Source organism: Pollicipes pollicipes, unplaced genomic scaffold (genome assembly GCF_011947565.3).
Source record: "Pollicipes pollicipes isolate AB1234 unplaced genomic scaffold, Ppol_2.1 Scaffold_6686;HRSCAF=7923_pilon_pilon_pilon, whole genome shotgun sequence".
Classification (NCBI taxonomy): Eukaryota; Metazoa; Arthropoda; class Thecostraca; order Pollicipedomorpha; family Pollicipedidae; genus Pollicipes; species Pollicipes pollicipes.
The window spans coordinates 47,005,357-47,026,522 of record NW_023596921.1 but is presented as its reverse complement, the minus strand read 5'-3'; the positions used below and the strand labels follow the sequence as shown (position 1 = coordinate 47,026,522).

The window sequence follows — 21,166 nt, the reverse complement described above, 5'->3', positions numbered from 1 at the left end:
AGTGTGGTGGGGCGCCGGATGCGTGTGCTTGGAGTGAGTGTGGTGGGGCGCCAGCGGATGTGTGTGCTTGGAGTGAGTGTGGTGGGGCGCCTGATGTGTGTGCCTGGAGTGAGTGTGGTGGGGCGCCGGATGCACGAAGTCGGTGTGGATTGGTTCAGGACGAGAGGGCTCTCAGGATTGATATCCAGTGGACCCTTACATATGTAATTGGCCGGTTGAGTGGGATCCCTGCCAGTTCAAGCGTACCATGGAATTCAGGACGTTTAGCTTTTTAATTCACCTGGTTCCGTTTTTGCCTCCTTTAAATATTACCGCCAGCCATACGGTGAAAGTGGGATCCCATGGTTAAGGGCGCCCAATTATATATGGGGAAACAGCTGTTTATGATGTGTGACCGGACCAGCCATCCCGCCAATACACCGGGCACCAGCTTCATCCCAGCAGTGTGGCTTACACGTGTGTGTTGATGTCTTGTGTACCGGAGTCATAACGTGCCGAGTCGTGTGCGTAACATCATGTGGCCCGTATGCTGATCAATGGGCTCCTCATCACAAATTTTGCTCTTGTAAGAAGGCATGATAGCGACAGCCGGCGAGGCGGAACACCAGCCGCAGCCGGCCAGCCGCGCCGAGCAGCGCACGCTCCCTACCACAGACCCCCCCCCCCCCCCACACACACACACACGCGCGCGCACTTGGAGGAAGTGGTAATCCCGGCTTGGGCCCAAATCCAACAACCTGTCCCGATGTGTCAGAAACGTCTAAGTGGCGAATTGACCGCAGTGTCATTGAAAATCATCGATGTCCTGCGTGGGGAGGTCTGTGTCTCCTTCCATTAGCTTGGGATATTTAAGGAAGAACTAATTCTACGCAGTACATTTCTATCTTACATCATACGATCCACGAATCCTTGCGAAAACATACCACGTCTTCTCCCTCTTTTCAACTCCCGGTCGTGGTTTTGGCGGGCCGGCCGGCTGCGCTGCCGGCGTGTGCATGCAGTAGCGTTTGCTTCCGTTCCTCCTACCAGACACCTACTCTACCAAACAGTACGGGTATCTGGATTATTCCGCGTCACCGCGGAGGCGTGCTGTGTGTCCGTGCTCGGCGACAACTGTCACCGCGTGCCCGCCCAGTCGAGCGGCCTGCCGGCTCGCTCGAGCCGCGTCGATCGCCAGCCGTTACCCGGAGCTCGAGGCAGAGGCGGCCACCGTTCAGAGATCGAGACTTCCTGAACAGTTGGAGATAGGCACAAAAGTTGATGTCCAAACGTGTTGATAATGTGCTTTTGGCTCTTCGTGAATAGTGCACTGCTTCTTGAAGCACCGTTTATAATTGTTTTTGCGGTATATGTCGCATGATGAAATTGAGAAATGTGCTGCGAAGAATTGCTCCCTCGATAAATGTTTCGCCTGCGCGGCCAGTGGTGATGAAATATACGCGAGCAAGCACTGCTTTGCATGAATCAAAACACTTTTCATAACCTAACACGTGCTGAACGAATGCCTACCCTTCTTTTAAAATGACTGGAAGGAGACACGACCTTCCCATCCAAAACCTCAGCCACCCCTTACTCCTGATGTCAGTTGCTCCTCCTGACATCAAATTAGGCAGCATCATTGCAACGTAGTCAATTCACTTTGGAGATCAAAGTAACGCCGAGAAAATGGGCACAGAAGTTTTCATGTGTAGTCATGATGGTAACTGCTCACACAAACATGTCTAATTTAGGTCGGCGGGCAACAGTTATGACCTGCCGTCATCCATCTCACTGCGACAAGAGAGCCGAGAGTTAAGGGACTTCGGAAGTAAGCATCTCACTAGTGCGGAGGTGGCTTGGTGATCCACTATCAGGCGCTTTTGTGCTGTGCAGACATTTTATTGGCCCTGCATGATATGGCAAATGGTAATGGCAGAGCAGTAAACGGTTAACGGCAGCGCAGGCAACGGCGACGGAAGCGCAGTTAACGGTAACGGCAGAGCAGCAAACGGTTAACGGTGGCGCAGTAAACGGTAAAGGCGGCGCGGTGAATCTTGGCTCGTATCATTGATTCGTCTCATTAAGCACGGTCCGGAACACAACCGTTTCCGGTCATGTCAGGTTGCTGAGTTTTGAGCTCCAACTGCACATCATCGATAGAGCTTTGCAGATCCGTTTTACGACAGCTCTTTGTTATACGCACGCAGCAGATGGTACTGCTGGTCAGTCGCCTATTCAGAATTTGGCCTAGGAGGTAGCAAAGTCGCGGCATGGGAAGGCCTTTCAGCTGAGGGGGGCTGACTTCATCGCTGTAATGGCCGTCTTTTGGACCTGGGGACCACTGCATTCTGGCATTTTATTTAATGTCTCGCGCGTGCGTTTTTATGTTGAATATACCGTACATGTACCGAGGCACCGTTCCACGTGTGGAAGTCAGTACTACGTGTCATCCTTTCGAGGCTTATTGTTAACGGGAAGGAGCACCTTCCTGAACGGATGGGGGGGGGAGTAACAGCTGCAAGAGCACGTGTAAGACCTGGGATCCCACTTTAAGGACACCAGTGACTTTCTGCACCTGATGGGTCAGCTGTTCCAGCCTGTCACGGGGCAGGGTGTGGCCCATTTTCTGTTGCTTCGGATGGATATGAAAAAGACCGCGGTCCTGCATGCCACAAGGTGAAGGTGTTGAGATGTGCAGAGCAGCCCTTTGCTGCCACAATGATAGGTCCACCCTTGCCAACGACATGTTGAAAATGATCGAACTGAGGCTAGAAAGTAACAACTTTAATTGAAATGCGGACCGGTAGTCCGCCCAAACGGCAAAGCGGGGGCAATTAGAACTCGCTTCGGGTGGGACTATGCTTGCACCTATTTAGTTGCGTGGGAGGATGCGCTGCTGAGCTCGTCTCCTGTACAGCAGCATAAGGCCCCTGCTTCCGTTCAAAGTGACTATGTATGCTACGAACACCAATGCCCATCAAAGAGGTCCAACATGTTCACCATGTTGCTCCGAATGTTTATGATGGGCGATTCATTTCCTATTTGATCGACTGCGATGATAGGCAGCTTCCTACGGCCATCTCGTTTCGCCGTGATAATGGTGTTGGATGCTAAAGTAGTGCGCGTCAAAAGAACTGTCATAACAGTCTCCCAGATGTTCCTTTCTGCCGCCGCCCTGCACATGCGCTGCCTCGCGAGCCGGACGCGATAGCCCAGTCAGAGGCATTTTCACTCGTGGGACAAACCAAGTCATATTACTTTGAACGGAATGGGGTGAGCCTTTATTAACGTGTTTACGTGATAGCAAATATATAATAACTGAAACGTCAAGATTTATTCATTTCCCAACGACTTCCTTCTGCAAGGTGCAAACGGTTTCTTACTTATGAAAGCGAGCAGGTCGTTGTGGTTGTGACCGTAAAACTGTAGCACACCACGGTTGCACTAAATTACCCCTAAAGCTGATTCGTATGACCTCGGCAGCGAAGCGGAGTGACAGCCAGGTAGTCGCTTATTCCACAATCATGGCGTTACATGGCATTGCCTCAGCAATTGTGACTTGTTCGAAGACGTTCAAAGCACAACTGTCAGCCAAAGATGGACTTTATTTTGATGCCTTCACATCTGGTAGCGCTCAGCAAGTCACAGAATGTTTGATTTATGCGCGTGGATACTGCGCTAAATAAATAACTAAAGCTACAAAATAGACCAGCATCCAAATTGCTGACACTCATGACAAACTGGCCACCGACGCACGCCGTTACAAACAACGCATTTCCTCAAATACCATTGCAAGTCGTTGGAATGTAGCTGAGTATTTGGTACCTCATAGCTCAAGAGGGCATGGTCTCAAGAGACATAGTAAACAAATAACAAATGCACAAATAACAACAAACAGAAATCGATTTTGCGATTCACGTGGGTGCAATGGTCGGTTTCCATGGCTCACGTAACAATTTGCACCCAGATGCACCACCAGAGCAGAACAAGTCAGTGAGAGCCGCTCAGATCTGACGGCATACACCGAGCGGACGGAGACGCTCGCAAGCACACAAGGCACTGAAGAGCGGCGTACGGCGCCGGCACCGCTTCGGTCGACTATTGCCGGCGCAGCACGGTCTCGTCCTGCTGCGACCTCCGGAACGAGCGGCGCTTGAACATGGTCGACAAGCGGTCGTTGGCCATGCGGCGGAACCGCGCGCCGGCGTCCATGATGCTCCTCATGAAGCCCATGACGGCGGAGCGGGCGCGATCAAGGCCCTGCCGGGGATGCACAGTGTCACAACGCGTGGGCAGGCGACAGCCGCGCCGCCGCGCCAGCTGAGAACGACGTAACGTCTCGTGCCTTTCTCTGGCTGTGTGAAAACTTGTGTAAGTACGGAATAGCTATTGCGTCAGCTGTTCCGACCAATGGTGCGTCCATTTGGCAGCCCACTTTCTCCCGCAGCTGCGTCGGAAACAGTTCGTCGCAAAAAGCTGCGAAGTGGCCGGGTGACGAATCCGTCCAGATTTATTGTATTTTGGTTGTAAATAAGGTAAGTAAGCTGTTCCAGAATAACTTCTAAACAGCACGGCGCAGCCGTGCCACTAAAATTTGTATTTTTGTAGATAGTTGAAAAGTCGATGCTTTGGCATAAGAAATAGATGTACTTTGTGACATCGCTGACCTATGGCAGGTCAGATTCGTTCCTGGCTATCAGCGAAGTTCGTTCCTAGGAAATCATTAAATGTGGTGGTACAACGGAGCATAAGCAAAACGTACAAATTTGAGGGAATTTATTAGTTAATGAAACTATTAGAATTAAAGAAAGAACTAATGATATTGACACTGAGTCAGGTGTGAGGGTCACATCGAGACCAGAAGCAAACCCCTTCAATGCTGGTAGACATGTTTCATGAGGTAGTCTTTGACGCTTTTTTCTAATTCTGGATCCCAGCGACGTTAAAAGGTTTATTAAGTTTACTTGATGAATATCAGAGGAAGTCTCGCACCTAAACCATTTGGATCAAGCATTTGCTTAGATAAATATCACGCCGATTGTAAATTTAAATATCAAAATAAGCCCCCAGGTTTTGGTAACCTTTACCGTCAAGGGAATAAATAAGGTAACTGACCACATCTGAACGTCACCGCCAAGTTGATTAGAATAGGTCCGCCTTGGTTAAAGGTGGTTGCCTGAGAGGCTTTGTGAGCACTTTGGGCGCCGGAATGTGTCCTCGTTTGACCTGATTTGACCCAAAGGTTACAATCGAGGAACCTCAAGATTTCACACCGATTAGCTCACATAAAGGCTTATCTACTCCGTGAACGTGTTGTCTCTAGTTCTTAGTTTATAGACTGCAGGGGCCACATTGACTTCCAGATCACCCGAGCGCGTCGCATTCAGCTGGCAACTTTGGCACGTGCTTATCATGCAAAAGAAAACTTTTGTCCCACGTTTTCCTGAGACGTTTCTATTTCAGAACGAAAGCCCTGCAGGAAGGCAGATCGAAGGGTAGTGGCTGGATACCGCTCATCGGGATGGGTAGCGGTTGAGTGTAGCACAGGGTCGCGCCTGCCGGCATCTTACACTGCTCTGGCGCCTGAGCGGGTAGGGAAGCGGCGCCTGCGGCCTCTGGAACTCCGCCTGCGGCCTCTGGAACTCCACCTGCTGGGGCTGCTGTTGCACCTGCCGCACTGCAACACAATGCACGGTTCTGCAATGCGCTGTGGCAGCACACATCATATGGTCGGCTCAGTCATTCCAGTGTGGACATTAACGCTCAAAATGGCAGCTTCGTCATCAATCGCACCAAATGATTGGACAACGCGATGAAGCAGCGCGTATGTCTACCCTTTCTACGACTGGAGATTAAATGAACATTTACAGGTGTGAAAAGGCACGACTGATATTCATTTGCTTCTGTTTATCATACAGGTCAAAGTATTTTGCGAGGAGTTAATGTTTGGCGACTAGAGAGCGAATTTATTTCGAAGTGCTTCGCGCACGTTGAATCCAGCAAACACCCTGAACTGCCATTACCACTCGCGGGCTGGCAGTGCTACTCACCTCCCTGGGGCGCTTCATCGGCATAAACGGCAGCCAAAACTGAAACACATGAAATGCACTTGTGAGTATCATTGCGAGTCATTCTAATCAAAACAGATGGGCTGTAATGGTTTTGCCCCCCAAAACTGTGACGTCAAAGTTTGGTTGCATATCTGTTTATAATATCTGTAATCTGCATATCTGTAAACTCAGCGTTTATGAGTTTTTATACATAGGCGTCCATCTATTAACAATGCTGACCCCGCAAACAAATTGTTTGCAAAACCGCTTGGGCAGGGCGGTTTTCTTTTTCCTTGGCCTATGTGTGGCAATTCTATCCAAATATCCAGGCTCAGACATACTTCACCACACTCGTCTGAATCACCCAGCCTTCTTTGCTACAGACGAGGCGCGGCTACCCGAGTCCCCACGGACACCCGAGTCCCTGCGGACACCCGAGTCCCCACGGACAGCCGAGTCCCTGCGGACACCCGCGTCCCATCTGTGCGGCCCCGCCAACACCCGAGTCCCCTGCGAGGTGACTGTCGTTTCTGAGGTTACGGCCATGTGAATACTCTCATTTCATGCAATGATGAGAAATTCAGGGCATGAACATTACCAGCCGCGCCCACCGCTCAAGACTAACCACGTCAACATCCAATCACTAACCAGGAAGGCGAAGGAAACTAGCTTGTTGCTAACCGAACGGAAATTAGCCATTTTGATCGTCTTGGAGGCATGGCTGACTCCAAACGTTACAAACCGTTTTCGGTCCTTTGTAGACTCTGCTTGATAAGAAACGACCGCGCTGCACGTGGCGGTGGCGGAGCCAAACTACCGCTCTGCACGTGGCGGTGGCTCCGCCAGACGACCGTTCTGCACGTGGCGGTGGCGGAGCCCAACGACCGCTCTGTACGTGGCGGTGGAGCAGCCAAACGACCGGCGCATGGCAAACATGGCGCAATTGGTGGATAAACCCACTGACCTTCCACCTACGCCCACGGCACTCGCACACGTAACGACCAACCAGCTTGACCTGCCACTGACGGTCTCTGTCCTCCCGGATACCTTCCGTCATCATCAGCCCAACAGCCTCGCAACTACACCCAGGCTGGGCCAAGCGAGGCAGCCAGCGCAGGCACGTACCACCCGCAGCTGGCACCGGACCGACTGGGACGCCATCCACTTGGACCTGCTCGCCGCTGACTGGGGGAGCTGCATGACACCAATGATGTGGACGTGATGATAAAAACATTCATGAAAATCTGGAGTGACGTCATGCATTGTGACTCGCCCGTAAAAAATCCTCGCGTGAACCGCCCCAGCTGCCCCTGGCCGTATGATAACTCGCAGCCCAGGGCCTTCAATTCCGGGCGGGTGATAACGAGAGACGCCTGGCTGTCTCTGCGCACGCCAGAGTCTTATTGGGACTCAACATGGCTTCGAAACGGCGTTAAGTGTGTTACCATAGCTGCCAACACGTCTGCCTTTGTGGTGTGATGACTTCTGGTGGCCAGCTAAATGTTTAACTTACTCTCGAATGATCCGCCATGACATCATCAGCACCCGAGAAGATCCATTAAAACCTCTGACCCGGCTGACGAACTCAATCGTCATAACGTGATAGCTGAGTCCCGAATTTCTGCCTTGATGATGAACACCACCCGGCACGCACCAAAGCCATCGACGTGAAAGTCTCTGGTAGTCCCAAGATTGATGATTGGGCGAGGGAGGGAGGATGTGCTACTGTATGCTCCTATGTATGCCATTATGCAAGAAAATGCGGTCCCCATGTACGTACTTGCATTTTGTGTTCATTCATCTCGGTATATACCATCTGTTTTTTTTTGTTTCAAATTAGCGCATTTACTTATTAGGTTTGTTGTTTCCACATCGTGCATATTTTAGCAACCGACGTCATGGTGTTGTCACGAGCCGGACGTCGTAACGAGCAACGCCGCAATGAACAAACGACCTGAAAAGCCACGCTGTGGATTGGCTTTGAAGGAATACAGATGCAAATTTCAAGTGTAGCGCTGTGTGCCGTGTTACACCAAGTGCTGATACCCCCCCCCCCCCCCTCCGTTCTTACGCTGGCTGTCGCGGCTGACGGCACTGGGCTATCTTTGTTTGTTCCTTTCCGGTCAAACACTGCCACGTCTTCGACCCGACTTTCACCGCGCTGCACGGTTGACCGTGACGGCTGCCCGCCTGACTCAGCCGGCCGGTCCGTCAGGGGGCGGCGGCACCTGGCGTCCGTAGGCCGTGGCGCACGAGGCATTCACCCACGGCCAGCCACGGCCACCGCTGACAATGAGCCAGGACCATAACATCCGGAGACGCTAGCCGGCTCGTCCTGGCCGAGAAAGTGTGGCGGGATCCGGCTGGGCGCCGGCCGACTCGCTCGGGCGGGATTCGACTGGGCGTCGTCCGACTCGCCCGGGCGGGATTCGACTGGGCGCCGGCCGACAAGCTCGGGCGGGATTCGACTGGGTGTCGTCCGACTCGCTCGGGCGGGATCCGGCTGGACGCCGGCCGAATCGCTCGGGCGGGACCCACCTGGACGGTGCGCCGGCCGGAATCGCTCGGGCGGAATTCACGTCTTGCTCTGCCGCCAAACAATGAGCAGTACCGAGGCCGCCAGCTGTTAGGCCGGCCACGGTACAAGGGGTGACCCCTGCGGGTGGGCAGCACGGGAAGTGACCGTGGCGGGTGGGCGGTGCGGGAGGTGACCCGACAGTTGGGCAGCAGGGGACGTGACCCCGACGGGCGGACAGCACGGGAGGTGACCCGACAGGCGGGCAGCACGGGAAGTGACCCGACGGATGGGCAGCACGGGGGATGGCCCCCGCGGACGGGCAGCATGGGATGGCCCCGACGGGCGGGCGGTCCGAGGGGCGGGCAGCGCGGCAGGTGGTCCGAGGGGCGGGCAGCGCGGCAGGTGGTCTGAGGGGCGGGCAGCACGCCAGGTGGTCTGAGGGGCGGGCAGCACGGCAGGTGGTCTGAGGGGCGGGCAGCGCGGCAGGTGGTCCGAGGGGCGGGCAGCACGGCAGGTAGTCTGAGGGGCGGGCAGCACGGTAGGTGGTCCGAGGGGCAGGCAGCAAGGGAGGTGGTACGAGGGGCGAGGTCCGAGGGGCGAGCAGCAGTGGTGGCAGGTGGTCCGAGGGGCGGGCAGCACGCCGCTGAGACGGCTGGCGGTCCACTGGTGTGAGGGGGACGGCGCCCATGTCACATGTGTAGCAGCGTCGACTGAACGGGCGGCGAGAGGAGCGTCAGCACATACTGCACTGAGGATGGCCCCTCGCTGTGCGTGGAATGAGGATGCTCTGGGGACACAGGATGTAGGCGCGATGCAAGACATCATGCACGGCTTCGGAGATGGAAAGTTTTTCTCTGCACACATAGTCACAATGTTAGAATAGCTATGTGCAAGATCTGAAACCCTTAACTACAACGCCTTTTACCAAAGCACGCAGAGCTATTGGGACTTCGATATTCGGTGGTGGTCATGCATTAGCAGAGTACGTGTACGGATGACGCAAGGCGTCCGTCGGCGGCAAACCGCATACGCATCGCTTCAAACCCTAGAGAGCGCCGAGTTAAGCCAAATGCCGGCAGGCCACATGACATCGCTACTTTATTTTTCTTGAGAGACAAATGACTTCCAGTGCAGGCTAATTCCGACTTTGAAAAAGTACCATACGTGTGTCGACTACTTTATCTCCATGTGATAAATATATGTTTCTTGGCCGCGAATACACTGGCAGTTCATGTACAGATCACCCATATGAATGCCATCAGTGTCATGTCTAAGTGGACGGTGATGGTGGCGCGTAGTCCTTATCGTTGACCAGTCCGTTTCGCTCAGCCCGCGGATCGGTTCACCAGCGCTCACCGGGAACGTCTCTCGACGCGCCCAGCCGTGGCCAGCCGTGTGTGCCAGTGTCGGCCAGCCGTCGGCTCGTGTGCAGGGTGTGCTCAAATCGAGTGGGTCGCCGGCTGGCCACCACTTACCCGACCGTCCGGGCGGTTCCGTTACAGCCCCACTGACCCAATGACTGCGGCGCCGCCGACGCCATGCAACCACATTGTATTCAGGCCTGCATCGATGGCACGGGACAAATGCAAGTGGCGCGCCAGACCCTGCACCCAGCCGTGTATCCTGAATTTTGAATATTGCAACTGCAAATTTGCTGATCAGGCAGGCTGTGACATAGACACACTCTAATAGACACATTCTTGGTGAAATATTTCCTTTCCGGAATAAGGCTCTTATCGGATAGCTCGCGCAAAGGCTCCTTCCCCTGCCAACTCTGCAGAAAAATTGCTTTTCTGAATTCACTGCTTTCCATGTCATTCGTGCGTGCAGCTTCTTTGTATATTATTGATAAAATGTTTTTTTGAGAGTTTCAGCAATTCCAAGGAACAAACGTCATCTGGTCTTTCTAAGAGTCAGATATCATCCGGTGTTTCTCACGACTCCATAACACCTGACGAGGATCGGAGAGTCAAACATACCAGACGAGGCCGGCGGTCCGAACACATATCTTATCTATATTATTCACTCTGCTTCTTTTGCATTCAATTTAGAAATGTTCACCGCAAAAAGAGAATTACAGAGGCTGTACAAAACAACGGTGGCCTTATGCACATAAGCGCGTCAAAAGTTTAGATGACAAAAAAGCGATACCTGAGTCCAAATACTTGTGCAAAGAAAATTTTGATGACATGATAGAGAGTGGTGAAGGGAGATATTTGCGAGAATGGGCTTGCCATCTACCTCAAATGCACTTGACGTTCAGCATGTGGGCTTATCGACGTAGGAATGAATAATGCATAGGGACAATAGAAGATAAGTAAGATTTTTATGGTGAATAAAATAATGTGGGAACTAAAAAGGGGTACTTAATTTAGATCACTCATATAAAAGAAAGCCATGAATTTCCTTGCAATCCTTCTGACAGAATCATCTATGGTATCATGCAACTCCTTTGCGAGTACGCAAGCTGTTCAGTGTCCTTGCTAGAAGCTGTCTTATGCCTATGAATAAGATGGTACCGATAGGTTTTTTTCCCCGTCGAATAGCCAGAAGAATAGAGAGATAGATGTACTGATGTTTTGGCGACATGCCTCTATCGAAACAAAATGTCTTTCGTTTCGATAAAGACATGCAGCCGAAATATCGAAACATGCATCTCCCCATTCTCCTGGCTGTTCTGCGAGGGATAAGGCTATTCGGACTGTTGTTTTACGATACGAATAGCTCTTTTAAAAGCCAAAAGGTAAGAACGTTTCCGATAAGCCATTTTCGGTACATTGTGGTCATACGCCTATTATTCACAGATAAATGCCAGTGTTCGGATGAGTGTTTGCATAGACAGTCAGCTACAAAATATACGCGTCATGCCAAACGGCCTGATGTGATGGCTTATCATGGCTTATAGGTAAACAGTTGTGTTGGGGCCCTGATCAGTCCACGGTGATGTGATGGCTTATAGGTAAACAGTTGTGTTGGGGCCCTGATCAGTCTACGGGTCATGCCAGACGGCCTGATGTGATGGCTTATAGGTAAACAGTTGTGTTGGGGCCCTGATCAGTCCACGGTGATGTGATGGCTTATAGGAAAACAGTTGTGTTGGGGCCCTGATCAGTCTACGGGTCATGCCAGACGGCCTGATGTGATGGCTTATAGGTAAACAGTTGTTTTGGGGCCCTGATCAGTCTACGGCGATGTGATGGTTTATAGGTAAACAGCTGAGTTGGGGCCCTGCTCAGCCTTCCCATCGCCGTAGCGAGTGCAAACGCCAGCAAATTTGGGCCAACAGATGAGGCACGCGGCGATCCGAGGACGTTGCGCGCCGGGCTACCCAGATGCCTATGGCTACGGTTGATTTCAGTTGAGACTCCGTGTCTACGATTGGCGTGTACCACTGGAGGTCCAAAACCGGTGCAAAGATATCACGCACAGTATCGTGTGGCTCAAAGATGTGAGCAGCATAAGTTGGAAATATGAGGCACAATTACGCTCCGAATCTCGATTAAGATTCAACGTATGAAATCGTGGAGGTCGGTCTGGAAACAGTGCGTTCATGCAGCATGAAAAGCAAAGCATCGACAAGTTGTTGACTATTGGCTTGCAGTCAAGAAAGGTGACAGAGCCTTGCGAATTGCATACGGCTCAGCCATTAGTACCATAGCACTGAGGGTCAAGAGTTCAGCGTATCTTGAATGTTTGACACAATATCGCTATCATTATCGTCATATCGAAGTGTGTCGCGCGTATCGTATATCGTATCATTTAGCTATCATGTATGCATGACTATCATACCCTGAATAACATCCGGTTATTCCTCTGGTTGGGGGTTGGCTTGGAAAGATAACGCTCGAACAACATGAAAACATCGGATTGGTTTCGTTCGAATTAGCCATTTCCACAAAATTGCAGCCAGGAAAAGAGACAGAACCTCACCAATCTCCCACAACCTGAGCATTTGTATCACGATACTGAGGATCAAGAACTACGCCTATTTTGACAGTTAAAAGTGGACGCGGTACGAAGTGAACGCCGGCGGCCGCCGCAGCCCCTTCTCACCTGCGAGGAAGCAGGCGGCGAACAGCACGTGGGTCCTCATGGCCGCCGGTGGCGTGTGTGTGTGGCGGGATGCGCAGGCAGCAGACAGGCCTTCTCACCGGCTGACAAGCGGAACACTGGCTGGAGACGGCGGGCGCCGGCCGTTTTATGCATTCGCGCCGGGAAGTGGGTCGTCTTCGGGACCACTAACCGGCGGCGCCGTCCGCCTGCTCCCTTCTCTCGCTCGAGACGGCGTCCGCCGCGCGACAGCACATTCCCAGCGTCTATCCGCGTTTGTTTCCGGCTCGCCGCACCTTCGTTCCTGCTACACAAATGTCACAGAACATTTGGCATCGACGTTCGGCAGGCATCAAGGAACGTTGCGCTGTTCCTCCGTTCACGTTGCTCGTGATCGATTTCATGGTTATGTTACATGATAACAGAGCATAGAGGCATGGAGTATTGGTGTATTAAATGCACCGATGCTCGAGGAGCTCCACGGGTATTCACTGCTGGCTGGTTCTGCCGTGCATTTCAAGTTGTGTAGTGTGCTGTTATGTCCGTTTCACGGGCAAAACAGAAACGTAATAATATTGTTTCCAAGCTGGCTGTGCGGCATGACAATCATACGAGAATGGTCCCAACAACAGTCGAATTTCTCCCTTTAAGGCACATTTTAACGACGCGCAGAGATTCGATTGTGTGTTACATCTTTGTCCGTTCAGTTTTGAGAAAATGAGTACGCAATACAAATTGTATTCGAAACATGAATGTTTGTTTCGATGAAGTATTTTTAAAGATGAAGTATTTTTAAAGATGTATATATATATATATATATATATATATATATATGCATACACATATATATTCCCTTAATGCATCACCCTGTTTTGTTATGCGTTCCATCGACATCACAGTAAAGCACTTATGAGGCTGCACCTGTCATGAACAGGCTCGATATTGCATCGCGAAAAGGGCACCTAGCTCGTATTAATATTGTTCATAATGCATCAGTCTCTGTGCTTGTGCACATTCATCGTCCAATGTTTATTAGCTTAAACTGCAGTGTAGTTGCTTTTGAATACTAGTCCAAGCCCTATGAATGGGTGGATTTCTAGTACCAAAGCCAGAGCTAAGCAGTGCTTTTTGCGTGATTCGTGACCCACCTTCGGATGGTGAAACAGCACTATTGGATCGTGGCTGCCGTGATTGTGACCCACCATCGGATCGTGAATAAACTAAACCCTACAAATGAGCTGTTTTCTGGGGTCAAAGCCGAAGCTAAGCAGTGCCTTTCGCGTGAATCCTGACCCACCTTCGGATCGTGTAACAACAATGGACAATGGACAAAGACAAAACTTGGTGGCGAAAGTCTATTGTACAGCCATACTTGGCACGGTCCATTCCGACCTTTGATATCACCGGAACTCTAGCGCTGCTATTGCCGCAGGCAGCAGCGGCCGCAGGTCATTCTAGTTGGAGGCAGGTCATTTTAGTTGGGGGCAACTATCTTTGGGGAAAACTAAGGCCAGCTTTGAAAACACAAGATTAAACAACAACGAAAAATAATCAGCCGCCTGCCGGATCCGTATTGGTTCTGGCTGCCGATAACGGAATCAATCCTCAAAAATTATCTAAAATGGGTGGATCCGTGGATGAAACGACGACAATTTGCACTCATCGACCCAATCTCGTACCAACAAGATTGGTCGCTTTCTCCCGCGTTGCTGTGACGCCTGGTCGTTGAGCTCTGGACCTAGTTTCGACCCGTGGCCTTCAGCTTCCCCGCGATAAGATTACTTTCCAGTGTAAAAGGAATTGTACGTGGCTTCACGTGGAAACTGGATTAGTTTCTAAAATAAGTACATCAGGGGGCTTTGTAGAATGCAGAGGGTATTTGGCGTGATTATAGATATTGTAATATGAACACATGATCAACTGCATTCCAAGGACTATTATTTTAATATAAAAACAAAGGAAATGATCATCAACTCATATGCCCATCGGCGTGCAGTTGATTATTGTATCTTTTTTACGGTTGATCAAGATGGTAGAAATTCAACGAGGATAGCATTTGCTTTAAACATGGCTTCTCCGGCAAAGAATGAGGCTTATTAAAACGCAAAGTGGTGTCACCGTCCACTTTTCGCATAATCAGCTGACCGAGTGCTCCCTACCTCTTAGATGGCAAGGCTATATGATGCTGTCTTATGACTAACATGTGCTGTTATAGTGTTAGAAAGATCAACGTTGGGTATGCAGAACACGCAATTTGCTTTTAAATTCCTTATGGGTCTAACAGTTCGAACAAGTACACGAGGGCTTGCTTAACGGAGCTACCTATTTGAATACGCATGACGAGGCCTGTTGTGCTCTATGGACGGTCTTTTTTGCATTATTTATTGATCAGTCCAACACAGTTCATACTACTTCCTGGCTGATCCGACCTCCGGCTGCCGGGATGTCTGATGGCAACCGGGTGTGATGTGTTCACTACCAGTGACGTATATTGAGCATAGGAAACAAACTTCATCTGTAACCCATTTTTCGTGCAGCAACATTTTGTGAATCGCTTATAACCTTGGCGGAAATCTGTCGGTGGCCACTCGCCCCTTCCCCCCCCCCCCCCCCACCCTCTTTAAACGCGTGTGCATGCTGGAAGGTGGTTGTTGAAAATTCCTGAAAAGCTCTATATCATGTTTCAAGGGCAATCTCAAACCGATAGGGATAGCATTGAAGCAGTGTTCCACATTTTGACAAACTAAGGTAACAGACGTGATCAAATAAGTTCACTTTTAACTAATGGTACACTTTTAAGTGATTAGAGACTGCTCGAGGCAACACATTTTCTGCATTTAGTTAATAAGCTCCTCAATACACCATCGTTTGATCGCGTCATCGTGTCTTGCACAGTATTGATTGAGTGCCAATTGACAGCCTTTACATCTGGAAATCGTGCTAACGAACGCTAATGAACGAGTCGAAAATTACATTTTGCTTGGCCTGAATAGCCGCATGGCCAATGTAATGGCAGAATTTGAGTGACGTTGTTATGGCGTCGTGGATATCTGAGTGATCTTGAAATAGTCTGCACGAAAAAGTCTGCATAGCTTCGCGGGCGTGGAACTAAGAAACTAGAGTGGCTTAGGTCTTAAGAGGGGCAGAGTTGTGAACTGCACTGAATGGTCTTCCAGATGGTTTTTTCAGTTCAAAACCACGTTCAAATTTGGAAGACTCCTTTAAAAGGGGCTTAACATTCGTATGGGGTTCGACTTGTGTCGCGATTTCAATGATAACCCCCCCTGCAGAGTCACAGTCATGTCGATTTCAATGATAACCCCTGTAGTTCACAGCCATGCCGTTTTTAAGACCTCAAACCACCTTCTTTCTGAGCTTGATGTGCGCAAACTTGTGCAGCCTTTTGTGTCCGCGTTTTTTAAAGTCACCCAGACCTATGCGAAGTTATGGAAAAGTCAGGTCACGAAACATCAATGGCTGTTCTGCGCTTAGGGTGAAGAAAAATTTGGCTACCTAAAAATTCGTGTTTGCGGTGATGCAGCACTAAGCGTTTCAACGAAAAAATGTCATTGTTCACAACTCATTTTACGTTGCTAATTGGATGCTTCGATCACGAACTGCGTTTTATTATAAGTAACACGGTCATTCGGGCAATTGCTACATATGACGGACATGAGGCTGAGAATCGAATAAATTGGGAATAGCATCGCTCCAAAAAATACAACTGCAAATCAGGAGTATGTCACCACGCAAAAATATGCAAGAAAGCTACGAGGAAGGCAAAAGAACGCGTAATTAGTGTCGGTAGGTTGAACTTACATGAATAAATAAATTATGCCACCTTGCAGTACATTGCGCATTGTGCAGGCAGTTTTTGTGCTTAAAGGCATACCAACAACTCCAAGTGAGATTGTTCCACCAAGTCTAATGCTTACCTCGATATTTTCAAAGGTAGAACAGTCCCTGTCAATTGAACTTGAGATAATTGCCGTCAACGCTTACTGATTTAGAGCGTTGAAGTCGAGGTATTCATGCGCTGAACTCGAGGCTTGCGCCAGAGCAGTAGCAAAAAAAGATCTGGAAGCATCATTTGGCGCATCTTTTCGTCATTAATCCACGATCTGCTGATTGAGACATGATCAGCGATTGTCGCTCTTTCAAATCTTGCCCTTCAGATTCCGCTCTGGATAGTGTTACGGCGCATTCCAAGCTTTAAAAATTCGTGCTTGCTACCAGTGCAAATGCCAGGTCTCCCTAAGTTCACTGTTGCCACACGTCAATGCTGTCGTAATGTTTCTGTGCTGTCAGACTCTGCAATGACACTATAACACACCCCGAAAGGCCAGTGGGAGCGCTGTACTGCCGTAGTACCAGCCTTCGCTCTATGATAGCGGCATTTCATGAGCCCTCTCATCACGCCCGTCGCCAATTATCTTTCACTCGGCACGTGTGCCTTCACTGACCCTTGTTTCCACAACGGGCTCGAGCGACACGTTTAATCGCCACTCTGGCTCAGCTTACCTTTTCGCCGCAACGAATGAGTGAACTGAACATGAATGGCGGGTACCGGGTGCTGGCAACATCAGGCGCGTGTGCGCGCGCGTCTCGTGTTTCAACAGTGCGCCCCGTGGGCGACTGAGTGATCAAACGGTGACTTTCTGACGACACGATTACGTGGAGTTACGACGCCTCAGGTACAGCTGGTTTTTTTGCTGAACAGTGTACACAATGACGAACAAGTGGGTGCTAAATACATACAAGGCATCGGTGCATGCGGTGTAAAGTAAATTTCGTCACGATCCTGGCTGCGGTCTCGACAACAGCGTGCTGAATTCGGCTTGTTGGACAAATCGGAAGGAACTTGTCTCCAGCAATTTCCACCCCCCCCCCCCCCCTCCCCAAGGTTTACAGCTGCACCCATGTGACAGAGGGTGGTGAAAGCCCTTTGGTAAAAACGATACCGCCACTTTTATCTCCGCGTTTGCTGTTGTCAAAACAAATGTTTATCGCTACTCATCGTTGCACAACCTTGAAATATTGATCTTGATGTGCTGAATGTGTGAGCATCACGCTGTCCTGATGAGAAGAAAAGTACGTATACTGTCGAGGTTCTTAACCACATGACTGGACTTCAGTTATAAGAGGATGGTTCCCAAGTGACAGGGTTGCTTTTCATGACTCGAGATTAAAATTAAATGCGGTTTATTCTGCACACGTGGCGTTAGCGACATCCTTATGACAGTCGGACTGCATCGTTGTGTGCCAAGTGTGTTGACTGTGCTTCTGATGTTTGTAATTAACAGGGAGGCATATATATATATATATATATATATATATATATATATATATATATATATATATATATATATTTATGTTAGAGTACACGAAAATTGCAACATGTGAGGAATTTAACTACTTTTCAAATTAAGTAGCTCCTCTCAATGAACATCGTACATGTCTTAGCCATATTTCTTTCAACCGTGCTGTAGATGCCTGCTTTATGACTTGCCGTATAATGATGACTGAAAGATGAAGCATAGCATAGTACTAGTGATAGTAATATGCACTTTTAAACACGCTCCTCGGTAGTGCCGAAATGCGAGGCTTAGTGCAGTACATGCGACATGTCATTCAGCACCTTCGCCGTAGCAGCAGGCAACTAAGCTATATACCAGGTGAGACAACTTTAGCTCAGACATATAAAAACAAGTTCTTGTTACCTGTGGGAAATCAATAGGCCCACATAGTTTGATGTAAAGCACATGCATGCATTTATTCGCACCTTTTTCTCACGCAACAGGCATGCCGATATTCGGTTATGTATTTCAGACGCATAAACGTTATAATTCATTTCTTTCTCTCAGTATAAAACGGCATACTCATTATGGCGCAGACATACTAACTAATTTTGCCGTCTATCACGGCAAGGAAATATGCATTCACGTGTCAAATTAAAGGGCCCACGGAAGCACATTTCAGTGCAGATTGTGCCAGCCCTGGATGCAACTAACAATGAATCTCGGTAATTACGTCCTCTTGGTGCTGTATGGAAAAAGACTGACTATTCACCTGATTGGACTGATTATTTGCCTACTAGACTGGATATAGACTGACTACTTGCCTATTCATCACGAGTGCCTATGGGTTTACGCAGCCCGATGACATCTGCAGCCCGATGACATTCTAGTAACCACTCCAGGGTCTGTTGTCTTCTTCAGCATGCGCCAGTGAGAACGGCATTCAGGAGAGGAGCGCAGAACGCAATCTATTTTGAGCGCCGTGTCAGCGGCCTCCAACGGAGTTTGGCCGCGCATACCACGCAAACGACGGTGTTGTTCCTATCCCACCTGGCGCGTGACGAAAAGAAAGTCTCCCGGCTGCGAATGGACCGCGCCCCCGGCGGTAGCCCCGTCTCCTGACCGGTGAAGGGCTCGCGCCGACGGCGTCCTAACCGGAGCCGCCAGCGCGCGGCCGGGCTGTGTCTGTCGTTAGCCAGCTCACTCGCACCGGCCCGGGTAAAAGTGATCCCGGATGCCCGCGGCGCCCGTGAGAATCTGAAGGCCCGTCTGGCGGAGGAGGCTCGCCCGGCCCCGGCGTCACTTTCTTCTGGTGTCGGCTGCGGGACGGCGGCCGGCCAGGTAGCCGTCGAGGCGTGACAGAACACGGTCAGTGGCTGCGCACGTCCCACCCCGGCAACGATGCGCTTTCCATTCCGGCCACCATGTATATGCCTCCACCCGGCCACGGTATGCCGCCAATCCTGCCCGCGGTACTGCTTCCATCTTGACTATGGTACACCTACTTCCATTCTGGCCGCGGCACATCTTCCATCCTGATCGTGGCACACCTTCCACCCTGAGGGATAGCCTTGGTAGGGGATGAGAGCAATAGAGATAGGACATCGCAGATCATCCAAGTATGAGGCATTTATCTAAGCACTGCCGCCACCTACGTTGCGTTGGAGAATGATTTTAAGACCTTCTGATGTAGCATCTGATAATTTCCCCTAACTCCTTTTCAGCATTTAACACGCGCCCGGGTGGCCGGCTAGTTACCCTTCGCTCGGGTGGGGGTCAATTTGACCCCCCTGAGATCTCGGGAACTAAGAAAACTAGAGACACTAAATTTACAGGATGTGTTGACCTGTACGTTAACTCACTTAGCGCAAAGTTTCAGGTTCTTAAGTCATGACCTTTGGGTTAAAAAAGGTCAAGCAAGGTCAAGCTCCAGGTTGGTCTTCAAAGTGCCCCCAGAACGTAGATAACCGTTTCTAAGCAAAAGGTCACATTCTCATTCAAGGACAGTGACCTTGTTTGACCTTTTGAAGGTCAAGGTGACCAAAACCATACAAGATTGCTTTGAGTTTTGCATTTGACTAAGCGACAAAGATTACGCTAGGCAGTATGTTCCTAAAACAAAATGTTGACCTGGGTCATTTTAGGTCAATGATCTATTCTGACCTCTAAGAAGTCCATAAAAGATGTATCATGCGGTTCCTGCTATCAATAAATTCAAAATGAGCAACAGAAACTATCCCGTACAGCAAGCCCTGGAGTAACAAAACAGGTTGGTTTTGACCTCGGTGTGACCTTCATACCTGACCTTAGGTAAATGTAGTTTGCTCATTCAACTGTTGTGTTGCCTAAGGAAGCATCTCAGAGATGTGTGGCTTCGTCTAACGCTCCGTTGTTGGATCAGATTGAAGGATTCCCTAGAAAGTGCCTTCGCTGAAACCACGGTCTGACTTTGACCTATCATAGACCAGTGACCTTACAAGGTACATCTAAATGTTTAATATCAAACAATCCGCTATTCAATTGTCTACAGCTGTGCAAAATTTGGCACAGCTGCGCCACGCCGTTCGGAACTCATTCTGGAAAAACCTTCGGGGGGTCAATTTGACCCCCACCCGAGCGCGTGTTAATGAGTGCTTTGTGTTTAGGATTCGTTCACTCATTCTCGACTCATTCAGCATGCGTTCATCTAGTTAAATACGTTTAAGTAAATGTGCATGCATTCATCGATATGTCGAAACTGCTTCGGTGGTAACATGCTGAGCTTTGCATTAAAATGCTTACGAAAGTAATGCCAGAGATCCAGCGAAAGGACAATCCTTTAAAAAAGGGCAACGTCAGGGGAGTCAAAAGTAATATCCCAAACCTGTTCTGTCCAGGACCAGCCTTAGTTCCCATGTCCTCTACTCCTAAACCAAAATGGCGGGATTTTAGAGCAGAGCAGCCTGGGTTGAATTGCCAGCAGGTCTGGTTTAGTTCAAAACTGCAAAACTGTAAGGCAGCTTGATTTAGAAACCACGAATAGGCTACGTCTGGTTCCAAACTGCCAAACTGTTTGGTTTGCGCCTTTGGTACAAAAAGTTTCATTCTCTCGTGATGCGGTTCTGCAACCCGACAGATGTAACTCCACTACCAGCAAACAAATAGTTTGAAGTTCAGTAGCTTCTGGCAGCTAATTCGTCACGTGATATTCATGGTCCATTGGCAACATGGGCGAGCTGGCTCGGTGTGGGTCCGGCGGGTGGCCTGAGATGATGACCAATTCCAGCGAGACG

General features: G+C 49.9%; 1 protein-coding gene across 1 annotated transcript; it reads right to left on the bottom strand.

The window, feature by feature from the left end:
- Positions 1 to 3,564: 3,564 nt before the first annotated feature.
- Positions 3,565 to 12,730, bottom strand: LOC119107559 (uncharacterized). The gene is made up of 4 exons (XM_037231045.1): positions 12,601 to 12,730; positions 6,030 to 6,068; positions 5,550 to 5,656; positions 3,565 to 4,239 (listed from the first exon to the last, which is right to left on the bottom strand). The coding sequence occupies exons 1-4, from the start codon at positions 12,638 to 12,640 to the stop codon at positions 4,078 to 4,080; spliced, it is 348 nt and encodes a 115-aa protein (XP_037086940.1). The 5' UTR covers positions 12,641 to 12,730; the 3' UTR covers positions 3,565 to 4,077.
- Between the last annotated feature and the right edge of the window lie 8,436 nt (positions 12,731 to 21,166).